This window comes from Alternaria ethzedia (genome assembly GCF_023757985.1).
Source record: "Alternaria ethzedia strain BMP 0044 chromosome Unknown scaffold_10, whole genome shotgun sequence".
NCBI classification, from domain to species: Eukaryota; Fungi; Ascomycota; class Dothideomycetes; order Pleosporales; family Pleosporaceae; genus Alternaria; species Alternaria ethzedia.
The window spans coordinates 494,509-509,138 of NW_026056203.1; the positions used below are offsets into that span (position 1 = coordinate 494,509).

At 54.1% G+C, this 14,630-nt stretch overlaps 5 protein-coding genes across 5 annotated transcripts; 3 read left to right on the top strand and 2 right to left on the bottom strand.

Annotated features, from left to right (window-relative positions):
• Positions 1 to 819: 819 nt before the first annotated feature.
• On the bottom strand, positions 820 to 2,079 carry J4E87_005068 (uncharacterized protein; the record flags this gene model as incomplete). The annotated part of the gene is made up of 2 exons (XM_049376685.1): positions 820 to 1,899; positions 1,948 to 2,079. 2 exons carry the CDS (start codon positions 2,077 to 2,079, stop codon positions 820 to 822), a joined length of 1,212 nt encoding a protein of 403 aa, XP_049233541.1.
• Positions 2,080 to 2,560: 481 nt separating this feature from the next.
• Positions 2,561 to 4,115, top strand: J4E87_005069 (uncharacterized protein; the record flags this gene model as incomplete). Its single annotated transcript, XM_049376686.1, has 3 exons — positions 2,561 to 2,569; positions 2,621 to 2,911; positions 2,973 to 4,115. The coding sequence occupies 3 exons, from the start codon at positions 2,561 to 2,563 to the stop codon at positions 4,113 to 4,115; spliced, it is 1,443 nt and encodes a 480-aa protein (XP_049233542.1).
• A 414-nt stretch (positions 4,116 to 4,529) lies between these two features.
• Positions 4,530 to 7,179, top strand: J4E87_005070 (uncharacterized protein; the record flags this gene model as incomplete). The annotated part of the gene is made up of 4 exons (XM_049376687.1): positions 4,530 to 4,611; positions 4,665 to 6,620; positions 6,674 to 6,772; positions 6,821 to 7,179. The coding sequence occupies 4 exons, from the start codon at positions 4,530 to 4,532 to the stop codon at positions 7,177 to 7,179; spliced, it is 2,496 nt and encodes an 831-aa protein (XP_049233543.1).
• A 1,185-nt stretch (positions 7,180 to 8,364) lies between these two features.
• J4E87_005071 (uncharacterized protein) lies at positions 8,365 to 9,636 on the top strand (the record flags this gene model as incomplete). The annotated part of the gene is made up of 1 exon (XM_049376688.1): positions 8,365 to 9,636. The coding sequence occupies one exon, from the start codon at positions 8,365 to 8,367 to the stop codon at positions 9,634 to 9,636; it is 1,272 nt and encodes a 423-aa protein (XP_049233544.1).
• A 1,810-nt stretch (positions 9,637 to 11,446) lies between these two features.
• Positions 11,447 to 14,075, bottom strand: J4E87_005072 (uncharacterized protein; the record flags this gene model as incomplete). The annotated part of the gene is made up of 3 exons (XM_049376689.1): positions 11,447 to 12,321; positions 12,525 to 13,614; positions 13,662 to 14,075. The coding sequence occupies 3 exons, from the start codon at positions 14,073 to 14,075 to the stop codon at positions 11,447 to 11,449; spliced, it is 2,379 nt and encodes a 792-aa protein (XP_049233545.1).
• Positions 14,076 to 14,630: the final 555 nt, after the last annotated feature.

Here is a 14,630-nt window from a genome sequence, read left to right on the forward strand (position 1 = left end):
TCATTAGAACCGCAATTCGGTGCATACTCCGCCTGTTCAGCACGCTCCGCGACTCACCCACACCCGTGCGCCTCCGCAAGGCTTGCATCCAAGACCCAGACCCAGCCGCCAAAGCCCTCAGCACTGAGCCTCAACCGCACCGTCTCTGCCAGATTATAGTCTAATGATTAGATTAGCCGCAGATTTCCATGAATCAAGGTTCAGGAAAGGGTACAAATGTAGCGCCGAGAGTAGCGCCGCTGGGGCGACTATCGAGTCAAGCGTTTTGGCGTCGTTGATGGTATCGAACTCTAAATTGCCCACGGCCACGTGCGACGGAGCCGGCTAGGAGAAGTTTGTTTGATGCGAGACCGGCTACCCGCGCGATGGGAGATGGTGGTATGGGATGGTAGTGGGAGGGAGGTGGTGGGCGGCCATGTGGAAGCCACGCCGGTTAGGGTAGTGTGTGAGCTATCGTGGGTGGGTGTGCGTGTGGAGGGGTAAGAGGGTAGAGGTGGCGTTTTTATCATATGCCGAGGGAGGATGTTTGGGGGATATATTTGAGTTACGTGTGAGAGTGAGGGAAGGCTCGCGAAGACGGGATGGCAGCGTAGTAGAATGATGGAGTTTGTTGTGTTGAGGGTATGCTCGTGGAGCGTCCGCTGGATACATACGCGATGCTAGAAAATACTGTAAAAAGGATATCATTGTTGCAATTCAAGGTGTTATGGGCGCTTGAAATGATTCATGGAATTGAACAGTTGTCTAGTGCGTCAACGACCTAAGTTGCATTCCAAGAGTCCTTCACGGCTCGTATGAATATCTAGACATACCGGGGGTTCATAACTCATCCTTGTCTTCGTGCGTGGTCACCTTTGTTCGTGCTTGTTCGATAAGTCCCTTGCGTACCATGCTCGTAAGGACTTCGTACGCGACCTGCGCCGCTGCCATTCCTGTCGTTTCTGCTGCGCCGTCATACGCAGGACTGACTTCCACAATATCTGCACCGATAACATTCATGCCCTCAATACCCCTCAATATGCGGATGAGCTCACGCGTAGTCCAGCCGCCTGGTTCAGGTGTGCCCGTGCCCGGTGCGAGACCAGGATCGATCACATCGATGTCGATGCTGAGGTAGACGGGCATCTCTGTGCCCACGCGGTTCATGATCGAGGTGATGACGCCCTTTACACCAATCTCATCGATGTCGTCTGTTGCGATGCGAATCCAGCCTTGCTGCGAGTCGTCGGTATAGTCCTCTGGTTCATCACCCGACAGTCTCGTCCTCAGCCCCGCGTGTACACTCGAGTCGTTTGCGATCAGACCCTCAGTGGCTGCAATCCAAAACATACTGCCATGATTGAAGAACGACTGTGTAGAAGGGTCTTCTTGGTCGATCCAAGCGGAAGGGTACTTCGCCGGATGCCAGGTATCCAAGTGTGCGTCAAAGTGTACCACGGCAATCGGCTGCCCATATACATCCTTCAAGGCCCTCAGAGCCGGAAGTGCAATGCTGTGATCTCCGCCAAGAGTCAGCAGCTTTGGCTTCTTGAGATACTGCACCCCGCTCTCCGTGCTCTTCTCCGTCGCAGGTCTTTTTCCCAGCTCGAGAAAGGCCTCGCTCATTTGTTTCAGCGCCAACGTGTTATCGAAGGGCGTGATTGGTATGTCTCCGCAGTCTACGATCTTCGCCCATGACGTGTACGGGTTGAGGTTGGCTCGGGGGTTGAAGCCTCGGAAGGACGTCTGACGGCTTGAGCCGGCGCGGATTGCACGGGGTCCGAATCGAGCACCGGGTCGGTAGGAGACGGCAGTGTCGAAAGGCGCACCGAGAATGGCAATGTCGTAGGTCGTCTCTGGGTGTGTCAAGCAGCGCGTATGCGGTAGGTGAGCGAAAGTTGAGATGCCAGAGAAACCCCACTATGCACTTGTCAGCTAATACTCGGATGCTGCTGGAATGACACTCACATCTGTACCCCACTTCCTCTCCAATTCATCTAGTCGGTCTTGGGAAAAGGCTTGTTGGTCTTCGACATGATGAGTTGCGTGTGAAGAGACGCAAGCCGCACTTGCGACAGCAGCTACCCAATTCCACCGCATGATGCCCGTATTGTCAGATTGCAAGGGTTGCAAAGACAAAGCCTTGAGCTGAAGTACATGTGGGCGGCGTGTAGGGCGGAGGATTATGTAAATCGCGTCTTATCGTGTGTCGATGTCATTCCGATCCCGCCCTCCGGCATTGCGGGGCGTCCCAGAAAGGCAGGTCCAGCCTGGCGTACACGCGGAGAACAAGAGTAAGTCGGCATTGCATTCGGTATGTGCTGAAGGAACAATACCGATGGATGGCACGAGGATGATCAGACATGAGATGAGATGGAACACGAGTGGTGACGTAGTGGGCTTATCCCGTGAGAACGCGTCGTGCGCTAAGCCTGGATCCGCGACGCGCGACTTCAGGGTGCTCGAGCTCAACCACGACTATAGCTTTCTCAATTGACAGATTGCGCATCATTCTCGAGCTCGTCCTTTCTAGTCACTACATCCACGAAGCAATCAAAAGTTCTGCGCAAGATTCAGCGCCATGCCTGAGGTCAGGACGCGTCCAATTCGTACGCGCACGAAAGTTGCTGATATCACGTAGATCGCGGAAGTTGCGCGCATTGTCGGTTTCTTGAAGAAACATGCCGTTGGCAAGACGATCAAAAATGTCATGGCACAGGAAGACAATGTTCGTTCACCACTTCTTGCTGATAGAACGTCGACTCACAATACTCAGATTGTCTTTGGAAAGGTCGGAACGTCTGCATCCGCCTTCCAGGAGGCCTTGACCGGAAAAAAGATAGTAGATGCACGACAACAGGGCAAATACTTCTGGCTGGTCATGGACTCGCCGCCACATCCTCTGATGCACTTTGGAATGGCAGGCTGGATGGTTCGTGGTTTCCGTACAGACTGCATGTAAGACATATGCTAACTTTGTGTACCTGATTCAGAAATTCAGCAATGACGATTCAGCACATTATCGTCCGGCGAAACCTGAAGAGGCAGAATGGCCACCCAAGTACTGGAAGTTTATCCTGCAGTTGAAAGACTCCAAGAACGAGGTCGCCTTGGTAGACGCAAGACGGCTTGCTCGTGTGAGATTGGTAGACGCTGCTGCCGAAGACATGAGGAAGACTACACCACTGAAAGAGAATGGGCCAGATCCTGTAATCGATAAGGACATCCTGACGGTGGATTGGCTCAGCAAGAAGCTGCGGAGCAAGAAGGTACCCGTAAAAGCATTGCTCCTTGATCAAGCCAACGTGTCCGGCATAGGAAACTGGGTTGGTGACGAGGTCATGTACCAGGCTCGTCTACATCCCGAGCAGTACAGCAACACCTTTAGCGATGAGCAGATCAAGCGACTGCACGATGCTATCATGTACGTCTGCGACACCGCTGTAGAAGCCAACGGAGATTCGGACGCCTTCCCCAAAGATTGGTTGATGAAGCACCGTTGGGGCAAGGGCAAGAAGGAAGCCCAGACACTCCCCACCGGCGAGAAGATTACGTTCCTCAAGGTGGGTGGGCGAACTTCAGCCATTGTACCGAGTGTCCAAAAGAAGACGGCAGCTGTTGCTGGTGACGTGTCGGAGGGCGCAGACGAGGACGATGCAGAGGACGATGCGAAACCTAAAAAGGGCGGCAAAAAGAAGGCCAAGATTGTCAAGGAGGAAGAGGAAGAAAACGTAGAGGACGCGAAACCTAAGAAGGGTAGCAAGAGAAAGGCTCAGGCTACCAAAGAAGAGGAAGATGTCGATGAAGCTGAAGAGGAGGCGTCAGTCAAACCAAAGCGAGGACGTAAGAATGCGAAAGAGGTCAAGGCAGAGGTTAAAGAGGAGGACGTTGAAGCTACGGAGGAGAAGCTCCCAGTAAGAGCAAAGCGTGGCAGCAAGAAGGCGAAAGTAGACGTGGAGGAGGCCGAGGAAGAAGAAGCTGTCGAAGCTGACGAAGCTGAAGAGACACAGCCGGTCAAGAAACGCAAGACTACTGTAACCGGTACCGCAAAGCAGAAGAAGGCTGCTACTACGAAAGAAGAGGTCAAAGGCGATGATGCGACTGCAAAAAGGCGATCAGGACGTCTGTCCAAGTAGAGCGCTGTTGGAGAGTATGTACTACTAGAAAGCTTTTTGCTGGGGTGTATATAAACATTGTGTATTCTAATAGTCGACTCAATTGACTGGAGAACGATATCATGAGGCGGGGTGTAGCACGTGCGTGACGAAGTCGAGGTGCGGGCGCTGTGGTCATAGCACTGGAACATCTGAAATTCAAGCTCCCCACACACACGTAGTAGTGCCACATTGAGACTACCACCCACCATTCCCGCGGCTGCTTGTTCCACACCCATTGTCGCGATGTTCTACTGCACCGACTAAATCATCTTCCATCCATCCTAACCCCCCACGGTCTCGTCGCACGTGCGTCGACTTGTCAATTCCGATCGCAGCTTGTTCGTCCCGGAACCTCGTTGACGCTCCGCGCCTGCCAGACACACACCCGCCGCGATGCCGCAACAACTGCCTAGCAAGGAGGCGACGCTCTTCCGCTCGCTCATCAAATTCTACGAGGGCAAGCTGTACAAGAAGGGTAGGCGCCAATTGCACGTGGACGACGCCGGGCACGACCGCTGACCCCGCCAGGCCTCAAAGCTGCCGAGCAGATCTTGAAGAAATACCCCACCCATGGCGACACCCAGGCCATGAAGGCCCTGATTCTCAACTCCCAGGGCCAGGGCGACGACGCCTTCGCCCTCTGCAAAGAAGCCCTCCGCAACGACATGAAGTCGCACGTCTGCTGGCACGTCTACGGCCTGCTATGGCGATCGGTCAAGAACTACCCCGAGGCAATCAAGTCGTACAAGATGGCCCTGCGCATAGAACCGCAATCGCTGAACATCCTCCGCGACCTCGCCCTTCTCCAATGCCAAGTCCGCGACTACGACGGATACATTGAGAGCCGGCGAAAGATGATGCAGGAGCGCCCACAACTGCGCCAGAACTGGACGGCATTGGCAGTCGCTTACCATCTGTCAGGCAACTACGCCGAGGCCGAAAACATCCTCAAGACGTACGAAGAGACGCTCAAGCAACCCCCCGCCAAGTCTGACCTCGAGCACTCCGAAGCGACCCTCTACAAGAACACGATAATATACGAGTCGGGCGACGTGGAACGTGCGCTGAACCACTTGGAAGAGGTGGTGCGCGTCAGCCTGGATCGCACCGCTGCGCTGGAACTCAAGGCGAAATACCTCCTCGAGTTGGGACGGAAAGAGGAGGCTGAGAAGGCGTACAGAATTCTTCTGAGCAGGAACAGCGAGTACCGCGCATACTTCGACGGCTTGGAGAAGGCCCTTGGTCTGGATCGGTCCAACGACGCCGACATCGAGAAGCTGAACGAGCTGTACCAGTCTTTCGCCGACAAGAATCAGCGCAACGATGCTGCGAGGCGGATACCGTTGGACTTCCTTCAGGGCGAGGCTTTCAAGACACAGGCGGATGCCTATCTCCGGGGCAAGCTGAACAAGGGCGTGCCCTCGACCTTCCCCAACATCAAGTCGCTTTACCGCGACGAGGAAAAGAAGGCAGTCATCGAGGAGCTGGTCCTTGGCTATGCTTCCAGCAAACCGACGAGCGACGAGAGCAACGGCGACAACTCCGACCGTTTCGACGAGGCTGTGCTATACTTCCTGGCCCAGCATTACAACTACGTTCAAAGTCGCGACCTGGAGAAGGCCATGGAGTACATAGACAAGCTGCTCGAGAAGGATCCGAAATCGGTCGATTACAATCAGACAAAGGCTCGCATCTACAAGCACATGGGCGACGTACAGAAGGCTGCGGAAATCCTCGACCAAGCACGAGAGCTGGAAAAGGGCGATCGATACATCAACACCAAGTGCGCCAAATACCAATTACGGAACAACGAGAACGAGACCGCGCTTAACACTATGAGTAAATTCACTCGCAACGAGACTGTGGGCGGACCTCTCGGTGATCTCCACGATATGCAGTGTATGTGGTACCTGCTTGAAGACGGCGAGGCATACTTGCGACAAGAGAAACTCGGTCTCGCTCTCAAGCGCTTCACCGCCATTGCAGACATCTTCGACGTGTGGCATGAGGACCAGTTCGACTTCCACAGCTTCTCATTACGGAAGGGCCAGATCCGTGCTTACATCGACATGGTCAGATGGGAAGACCACCTCCGCGATCATCCTTTCTTCACTAGGGCAGCCACTCAGGCAGTCGAGCTATACGTACGGCTAGCGGACAACCCAAAGCTCTCGAGCTCGGACGAACTTGATCTGGAAAACCTGGATCCTACCGAGCGCAAGAAAGCACAAAAGAAGGCTAAGAAAGAGAGGGAGATGGCCGAGAAGGCCGAGGCCGAGCGCAAAGCTGCTGCTGCCGCAAAGGCGACTGCCAAGGCCGATGACGGCGAGACAAAGAAGGAAGACCAAGATCCAAATGGCGAGAAGCTGCTTCAGACAAAGCAGCCTCTTGAGGACGCACTGCGATTTTTGCAGCCTATGCTCGAGCTAGCGCCCAAGAACATTGGAGCTCAGAACGTAGGTTTCGAGGTCTACCTCCGACGAAGTAAGTCGCTCAACTGCACATCCCATGCGATATGTATGCTAACAGTCATCCAGACAAGTATCTGCTCGCCCTGAAGTGTCTGCAGGCTGCAAGGGAGATTGACCCAGAAAACCCCAAGCTACACGAGCAGAGCGTCCGCTTCCGTCAAGCTAGTAAGTTACATCCAGAATGCCTCGTCACGCTCATCGCTAATTTAGCAGTCTCCAAACCCGCTGAGCCCCTCTCATCTCAGGCCTCGGAGGTCATTAAGGAGTCCTTCACCACACCGCCTGCCGACGCCGACCTCAAAGCCTACAACGATGAGTTCCTGAAGAAGCACTCGCAGAGCGCATCCCATCTGCAGTCCGGATACAACGTCCGATACATACTCGACAACAGCTCGAAATCCCAGAACGAGCAAGACCTACAGAAGACTTTGGAACTGTCGAGCATTACGATAGAAGAAGCTCAAGCCGGACTCGCGCTACTCACTCAATGGAAGAGCGAACAGAAGGTCAAGGACGACTACAGGGCGAAGGCCGCAGGTCGTTGGAGCTCTGCCACCGTATTCAAGAACTAAGACTTGCGCTTGGTTCGCACGGAACGCTTTTGTGTTGAATGACAGTATACGTGGCCATGAGTTTATGTACTACATCTAGTCCCAGCTTAGGTAGATGACGCGCAGCATATGCATTTGCACGGTGTCTGAAGCGCTACAACAAAAGCAATGAATAGAATCAGTATACGAATAGACATCATGAGCGGGTTTCAAAATACAGACACCAGACGGCGATCAATAAGACACCAGAAATTGCGTCACACGCAGGAGCTTCCGGAAAGTAGCTGTTTCCGAATGTTCCATCGGCCAATCACAGGCCCCGCAGTACGAAAACTGCCCTTCGTGGCTAGCGTCAGGTCCCTGTGGGGAAGCGTCACAGCCGCACCTTACGAAACAATCGGTCTTGCTTTCGATGTCACCTGCACGCTTCAACAGCGTTCTGTGTATCGTGTCAGTAATTTTGCTGCCGTATCTGCGACCTCAACGTGTCGTGGACCCATCTCGAGCCTCTGCGACTTACTGAGAAGGCGCATCTTATTTTACCTCTTTACGCCACCGTATACACCGTATCGGGATCCGGTTCCATTGTCGGAAGGCATGGCTACGAGACGATCACACAACAAGACGAGGCTGGGATGCAAGGAGTGTAAGCGAAGACGTATTAAGGTGAGTTGTTCGTACGAGTTTCTTATTGGTCCTTCATGCATACGGGTTGGTTATGCCCGTTTCGGTGCATCACGATCACGTTACTTATCCAGCGCCACTGGGTAGCCGAGGACGTCTATCTGAGAGTTATTTTAATGGGCGTCGATTTCAAGTGATGCCATGACCAACAGAACGTCTTCTCGGGTTGTGGTAACACAGGACCAAAGAGGTTCCAATACCCTCGCCTACTAAGGATGCCACGGAATCACTGCAAACGAGATCAATTGCCAAATGTTTGGTCTTAGATGATGCTAATTTGAATTTCAGTGCGACTGCAAGCACCCGTCGTGCGCAAACTGCGACAAGAAAGGCGACACATGCAGCTTTCTCATGCTGGCTCCTTCCTCACGCCTCTCGACAACTTCGACATCACCCGCATCGACGCAACAGCACATAATATCACCATCACCGATACCAAGCACACCAGAAACGCATGACACGCCTTCATACTCGCCAACCAATCTCATCGCATTTAGTAATGAGATAGCCCTCGCAACGCAGATGCCACGCCAAACTGAGATCTGTTTGGACGACATACCAATAGACTTTTCCACAAGCTTAACCGTGTCGCCTTCTCAAAGGGAGTATCAAGGAGGCTACTTCCCCGAGCTCACCATACCGCCTTATCTCCGCTTGGACGATGCCTGGAAAAACATCCGGGAGTTACTTCCGCCATCACTACAAGAAGTCCTATGTCACTACGAGTTTACAACATCTCTCTCACTCGCGAACGATGACCCCGCAAAAGCAGCCTGGCAAACCTATGTTCCTGAGATGGCGCAAAACCACGACTTCCTGACGAACTGCGTACTTTCCGTCGCCTCGTTACATCTCGGCCGACTCTACGACCGCAAAGAGGATAAGAGACGAATGAACGCGTTAGCGGCGGCGCGTATGAATAAAGCTCTAGTGCGATATAGAACAGAGCTTCAAAACATAACGCAAGAGAACGCAGCAGCACTCTTTGCGAGTTCGACATTTACAGCTGTCTATCTCTTCCGCACCTCCGCGATAGACATCGAGAACCTCATAGCTTCGATACCACCAGACACCACCATTCCACCACCAGACATAGCCGACAAAATGCTCTCCTGCGCCCTCCGCACAATCTGGGGCCTCCGCGGCCCCCTCACCGTCCTGCTCTCAGGCTGGAACTGGGTCGTAGGAAGTGATCTCCACCCCGTCACAGCCCGAGAATGGTGGCCGCGAACCACCACGCCCGCGACCCCGCGAGCCCTTAACGAAGACGCCCGTCTCGCCGCCATAGAAAACTTATGGACGAACGACAGCGAAACAGACCTAGACGTAGAACACCGCGAATATCTCTCAGAAGCCCTCCTCTACCTCCGCCAAAGCTTCAATCTCATAAGCCAACTCACGCTACCTGAACGCTACCCACCCATGACCGCAGTCCCCTACTCCATCGACGACACAACCATCTCCACGCTCAAAGACCGCGGCGCAATCTTCGTCTGGGCGACACGCATCCCCCGTGACTTCCTGACCTTGGTTGAAGCCAAGAATCCACACGCGCTCGTTGTCCTAGCGCACTATGCTGTGTTGCCGGGCAGAGTGCGGAATGTGTGGTGGCTTGAGGGGCTGGGCGCGGATATCGTGACGGCGGTTGCGATGGTACTGGGACGGGAGAAGTGGGGGTTGATTGAGTGGCCTGCGAGGGTTGTGGGACTGGAGCTTGAGAGGGGGGTTGTGGGCGAGAGGAGGAGGGGGAGGAAGGAAGGGGGGTCGTGGGAGATGTGTATGGATGTTATATAGGTTGATGGGTTGACGGTGATGGACTTGGGTGTGAGTATGAGGCATCTGTATATCATCTTGGAGAGGCATCATAGCTAGATGGCGTGAGGTTTGTTGGAGCATTTCATCTGTACATCATGACCTTTAGACAATCGTTAAGATACAGTTCCCACGTCTCTCGAGACGGCGAGACGAGCCATGTTGAGTATCAAACAGAAACAGAGCAAGCAAATATAACGAACACGCCACGTAGGTGTTTCCATGTCAAGCTCTCGCAATATCAGCTACTGTATCTGGGTGATCATACGAACATGAATACCATCTACCATATCAAAGCCCGTGTCACAACGAAGAGTACCCAGCGGAGAAAGATGATACGACACGCAAACATATGCCTCCCTCTCCCCCTCACATCAAAAGCCCATATACCGCAAACGGAACAAGACCCGAGTAACACGTTACACGAACCCCATCTTCGAAACGAGATATCATGCAACACCGCCCCAGCATCCATTCCTTCTAGATTGCAACGCGCCTTATTTTCAATACAGAGACACTTATCTTTCTCTCTCTACTGTCAACATGTGGCGTACATCGCCCACGCCAGGCTCTGCACTGCATGGATCACCACCAACTTCCCACTTCGCGTTCGAGAAACACGCCAGCAAGTTCGTCTCAACGTGACTACTGCACGAAACATACGCCGCCCTGGACCCAACACTCCGGCCAGCCAGGCATATGTACGTACATATGCAAAACCCACGCTGCAAGTTCTCATGGCGCAACAAACCGCGTCGAATCGAATCGAATCACCTAACCTCGCCGTCCACGCGCTTCAGCCCCAAGAGCCAGGAGCCGGGGGCCAGGGCAATGTGTACATACATGTATGTACGTGAGAACCTCGCCGTCCACACACATCCACACATCCATCTACCCGCAACGCAGCTCCGACCAATCGCGCCAACTCCCGCTCTCGTATCCAAAATGCAGGTGCAGTGGGCGAAACGAAGACCGTGTATGCGGCCAGAGAAGGCGGGCAAGTGTCAAGCCCCCAACTTACGCCGGACGGACTTGATCGTGTGGGCAGGCTGAGAAGCAGATGCGCGATCGAGATCGCGGGTGAGGGAGGCGCCACGAATGCACAGCAGGTTTTGAGGTTCACGAAGGGAAGAAGGCAGATGGGATCTAGATGCGAGGACGCGAGTTGGTGGGAGGTGTGGTGGGTGAATGAGGCGCTGGGGGTGTATGTCAGGTGGATTGATACCATTAGCGACTTATCACGTTTGTGCTATGTTGAGTTTTGTCATGGGCCAGGTCCACGCCCACGCTGTGCATCTCGCGTTCGTTGGAATATACGACGACGACGTAGGCGTGGGGCGTGTGCATGGTGAAATGTCCTCATGCTACCTTACTTCCTTTCTTCCTTGAGACGAGACGAAACGGAGAAGTTCCATCACGCCACGCCACGCAGCTCGAAAGCAGGTTGGCGAGGACGGCTAAAGTGACAGACGGCGACGTTATTCGCTGAAAGATCCCGGTCGGCGGCCCGGCGTCGTAACGTTGACCAGTAGATCTGTGGCACAGCTTCCCATCAACGCATATGCATCTCGGCTGCATCATTGATTCGCTGCCTGTCGCACACGTCGCGGATACAATTGGAAGGGCAGAATCGGGCGTTAGGCCATGAGGGGTATATTATGCGGTCGCTAAAGGGTATACAGATTGTTGGATATTGGAAATGTGTGTTGATGTGCGGCAAATGCCGTCGGACGCGCACCAACCTTCTAGAAATGCGAAGACGAGAGCAGTGGAACGAGGGGTTGCGGATGCATCACGCTCCGAAACCTAGGCCATGGACAGTCTCATCGTCTCCAAGTGCAAGCCGCACTTCGTCTTCACCAACGCCAAGCCGGACACGGCCTACTCGCTCGCCATGTCGGGCCTCTACGCCTATAATGCCTGCTTCTGCGAGCTCGGTGGCTGCGAGTGCGAGGCCGAGTGCTCTTGCTGCCTTGTTGTTCGTTTCCTTCAAGCCAAGATTAGTAGCAACGTCTCTATGCTTCGACGGCGTAGAAGGCTGCATTGCTGCGCCGTTCATCATTTCGCTTCTGTCGTCCTTCTCAGGGGCGAGAATGTAATCGTGCACAGGCAGTAACTGACTCATGAGCCCCAACCGTTTGGCTTCATCGACAACGTCTCCAAGGATCGCTTCGCCAATGCCCGACCTGCGGATCCTTGCCAAGAGGGCCGCAAGGAACACCTTGGACGCCAACGGTAGAGCCCGCAGCGCCTGTTGCAGGGGGCTACTCGTAGCCTCGTTGATTGCCTGTTTGATCGTCGCCATAGTAACTATACCTTTCCGCCCCGCCCGATCTTTGGACCGATGATCCGGATCTCCGGTACCTTTATTTGACCGAGAGTCTTGGAGCTGCTTTGCTTTGTTACCCCGACCGGTCCTACTCGGAGTACCTGGCTGCGCCTCATCGTCCCGGTCCTGCGATATCGTTTCCGCTTCGGCGATTTCCACGGCTCGTCTGCAGATGTCTAACGCGCGTCGCGCATCACCGCTGACAGCTGCTACCTTGCGTGCAGCAAACTGAACGGCGTCAGGGTGCACAATATTGCCAGGTACACCTTCGAGCCGGGACTGGATAATTTGCATCAGTTGGTCATGTGTATAGCCTGGGAAAGTGATGCGCGTTAAACCTAGAAGATGTGTGTTAGCCTCTCGCCAGGAAAATAACGGGCGTACCCGGCGATACAAGTCGCACCGATAACATCAAATTGATACGCAGATCGTTGGGAGACCTCGTCGTCTCCCTCTGATATTGTAGCATATTGAGGAGGGATCGAAACGCCAAACGCGTGGGGCGCGTTCCTGAAGGATCGCTATGCTAGCTGGGACATACCTAGGCGACTGCTGATCTTATTGCTCAACGTTCTCTCTGGCAGATCCATAGTGTTCGCTACGGCGAGGACAATCAACCTGCTGTGCCGCAGGCCAGGCCAGTTGAAAAAGTTGTACATGACAGACTGGTTCTTGGTGACGAGCTGGTCGAGCTCGTCCATGAGGACCACGCAGGGAACCCTGCGCGGGCTGGGAGTGGAGAATTCGCGTTCCAGTAGCTCCAGTGCATGTGACGGACTCACTCGGTCGCCGCGCAGTGCCTGCCAGAGCAGCGAGTATGATTGGTGGGGATCCGTGACCTTCATGCCATTGATCTCAACAAATATGAAATCATCCAACTCTTCGGCTTGGACTGAGGCTTGCAGTTGGGCGACGACCTCTCGCACAGTTGCCGTTTTGCCTGTGCCAGGTGTGCCCGAGATGTAGATGCATGAGCCCGAGCCGTCCGTAATGGCCGCGTCCAAATGACTATACACGGTGGAGAACTCTTCCTCACGACAAGGGAGTGCGGCAGGTACCGAGGAAACATGGAGTTGATTCCGCGCGATCTGGAATGGTGAGTTTAGGGCCGAAGGATCAAGTACACGCGTGCCAAGCGGTGTGAACTCCAATTGCTTCTTGATGACTATCCTCTTGTGCGTTGGAGTAAGGAATTTGCGCGCAGCCGGGCTTTTCCTAGTCGATGTGGGGGTGGTCGCTTCATTAATTTTCCGGCGCTTCCGTGGAGTCTTTGGCAAGTCATCATCGTCCGAGTCAGGGATCACGAACTGGTCCAAGTCGGGCTGCTGATGTTTCTTAGGACGACCGGCAGTTCTCCTAGTGGCCTTTGTCTGAGCCTCCACAAGATCGACCAGCGATCGGATGTCCTTGGCATCGCTGTATACGTCCTCCCACTTGAATTCTGGTGTATATGTGGTCGTGCGCGTGTTGCAGCCTCTCCGGCACACGAAGACCTTGCCATGGTCTTTGGAGGTCTTCTTGACGCCTGCCGGATACAACTCCTGGAAACGTTCCAACGAGTATACCTTGGCAGTGCCGTTGATCGAGGCTAGCGGGTTGTCGTCGAATGCGGCAGATATGTAGAGTTCGTTCTATTCAATGTCAGAGGTATAATTTCGCAAAAGGCCGAGGGACTTACGGGAAGAAAATCGGAACGCTTTTTGCTCTGGTTGCGAATTTCCTTCTCAGAGGAGAACCAGAGGAACTTGGCCATCTTCTCGTCCTCGTCCGGGTCCTCGTGGAAGTCGCAGATGATGCCGACCCATGCCTGGTTGCCCTCTGCCTTGAGCAGCACGGCATCTCCCACTTTGCACTTGAAGCTGCCCATGCGCGCACCGACTATGCGCTTTGCTAGCGGTGTGGGCGCAGCCTTTCTCTTTCTTGGCGAGGCAGTCTGCTCAGGCTGCGCATCGTCGATGCCATTGTTGTCGTAGATCCATTCCCAGGGGTGGTCTTCGTAGCCAAGCTCGTCGTCGGAGTCTTCGCGGAATACTGCGCCGCCCGCGAGATACTGTCGCGCCTTGTCTACACGGGAGCGCTTGATGGGAGCCATGAAAGGGGGTGGTTGTGGTCGCAATTGGGTTTTTGTCGCTGACGTTGGCCACGCGGGAGTGGAAGGCACGACGCGTCGCGACAGGCTTGGCGGAGCGCGCGCGGAAAGAGCTATGATCTCACCGCTCGGGTCACTTTCTTCGCGCAGTCACGACATGCGACGCATCACCACTGCACACTTCACGCTCATGTCGCATTAATCGCACCATCTCACAGTCATTTGCATGTCAAAATATGGTAGAGTGGATAAGGATATTCATTGCTGTATGATCCAACCACAGGCTCGCACTGGCACTGGGGCTACGTATCATGGCGAGCTTCGTCCCAGTCATAATAGAACAGTCTCTGTGAAGAGATGGGAAACGCCAAACTCCAAATCTCCGTGGTCAAGCGAGGGACCTTTGCTAACACGACCAATCGCTGAAATGCAAAACAAGAAAACTATAAACACAGAAGAAAGAGACTGCGTCTCAAGAGAAGAGAAATCAAGGCCCGCGCACCACCGCTACCCGCTCACATCGAGTAGAGAAGCGGCAGCGGAGGTGTGCGGGGCATG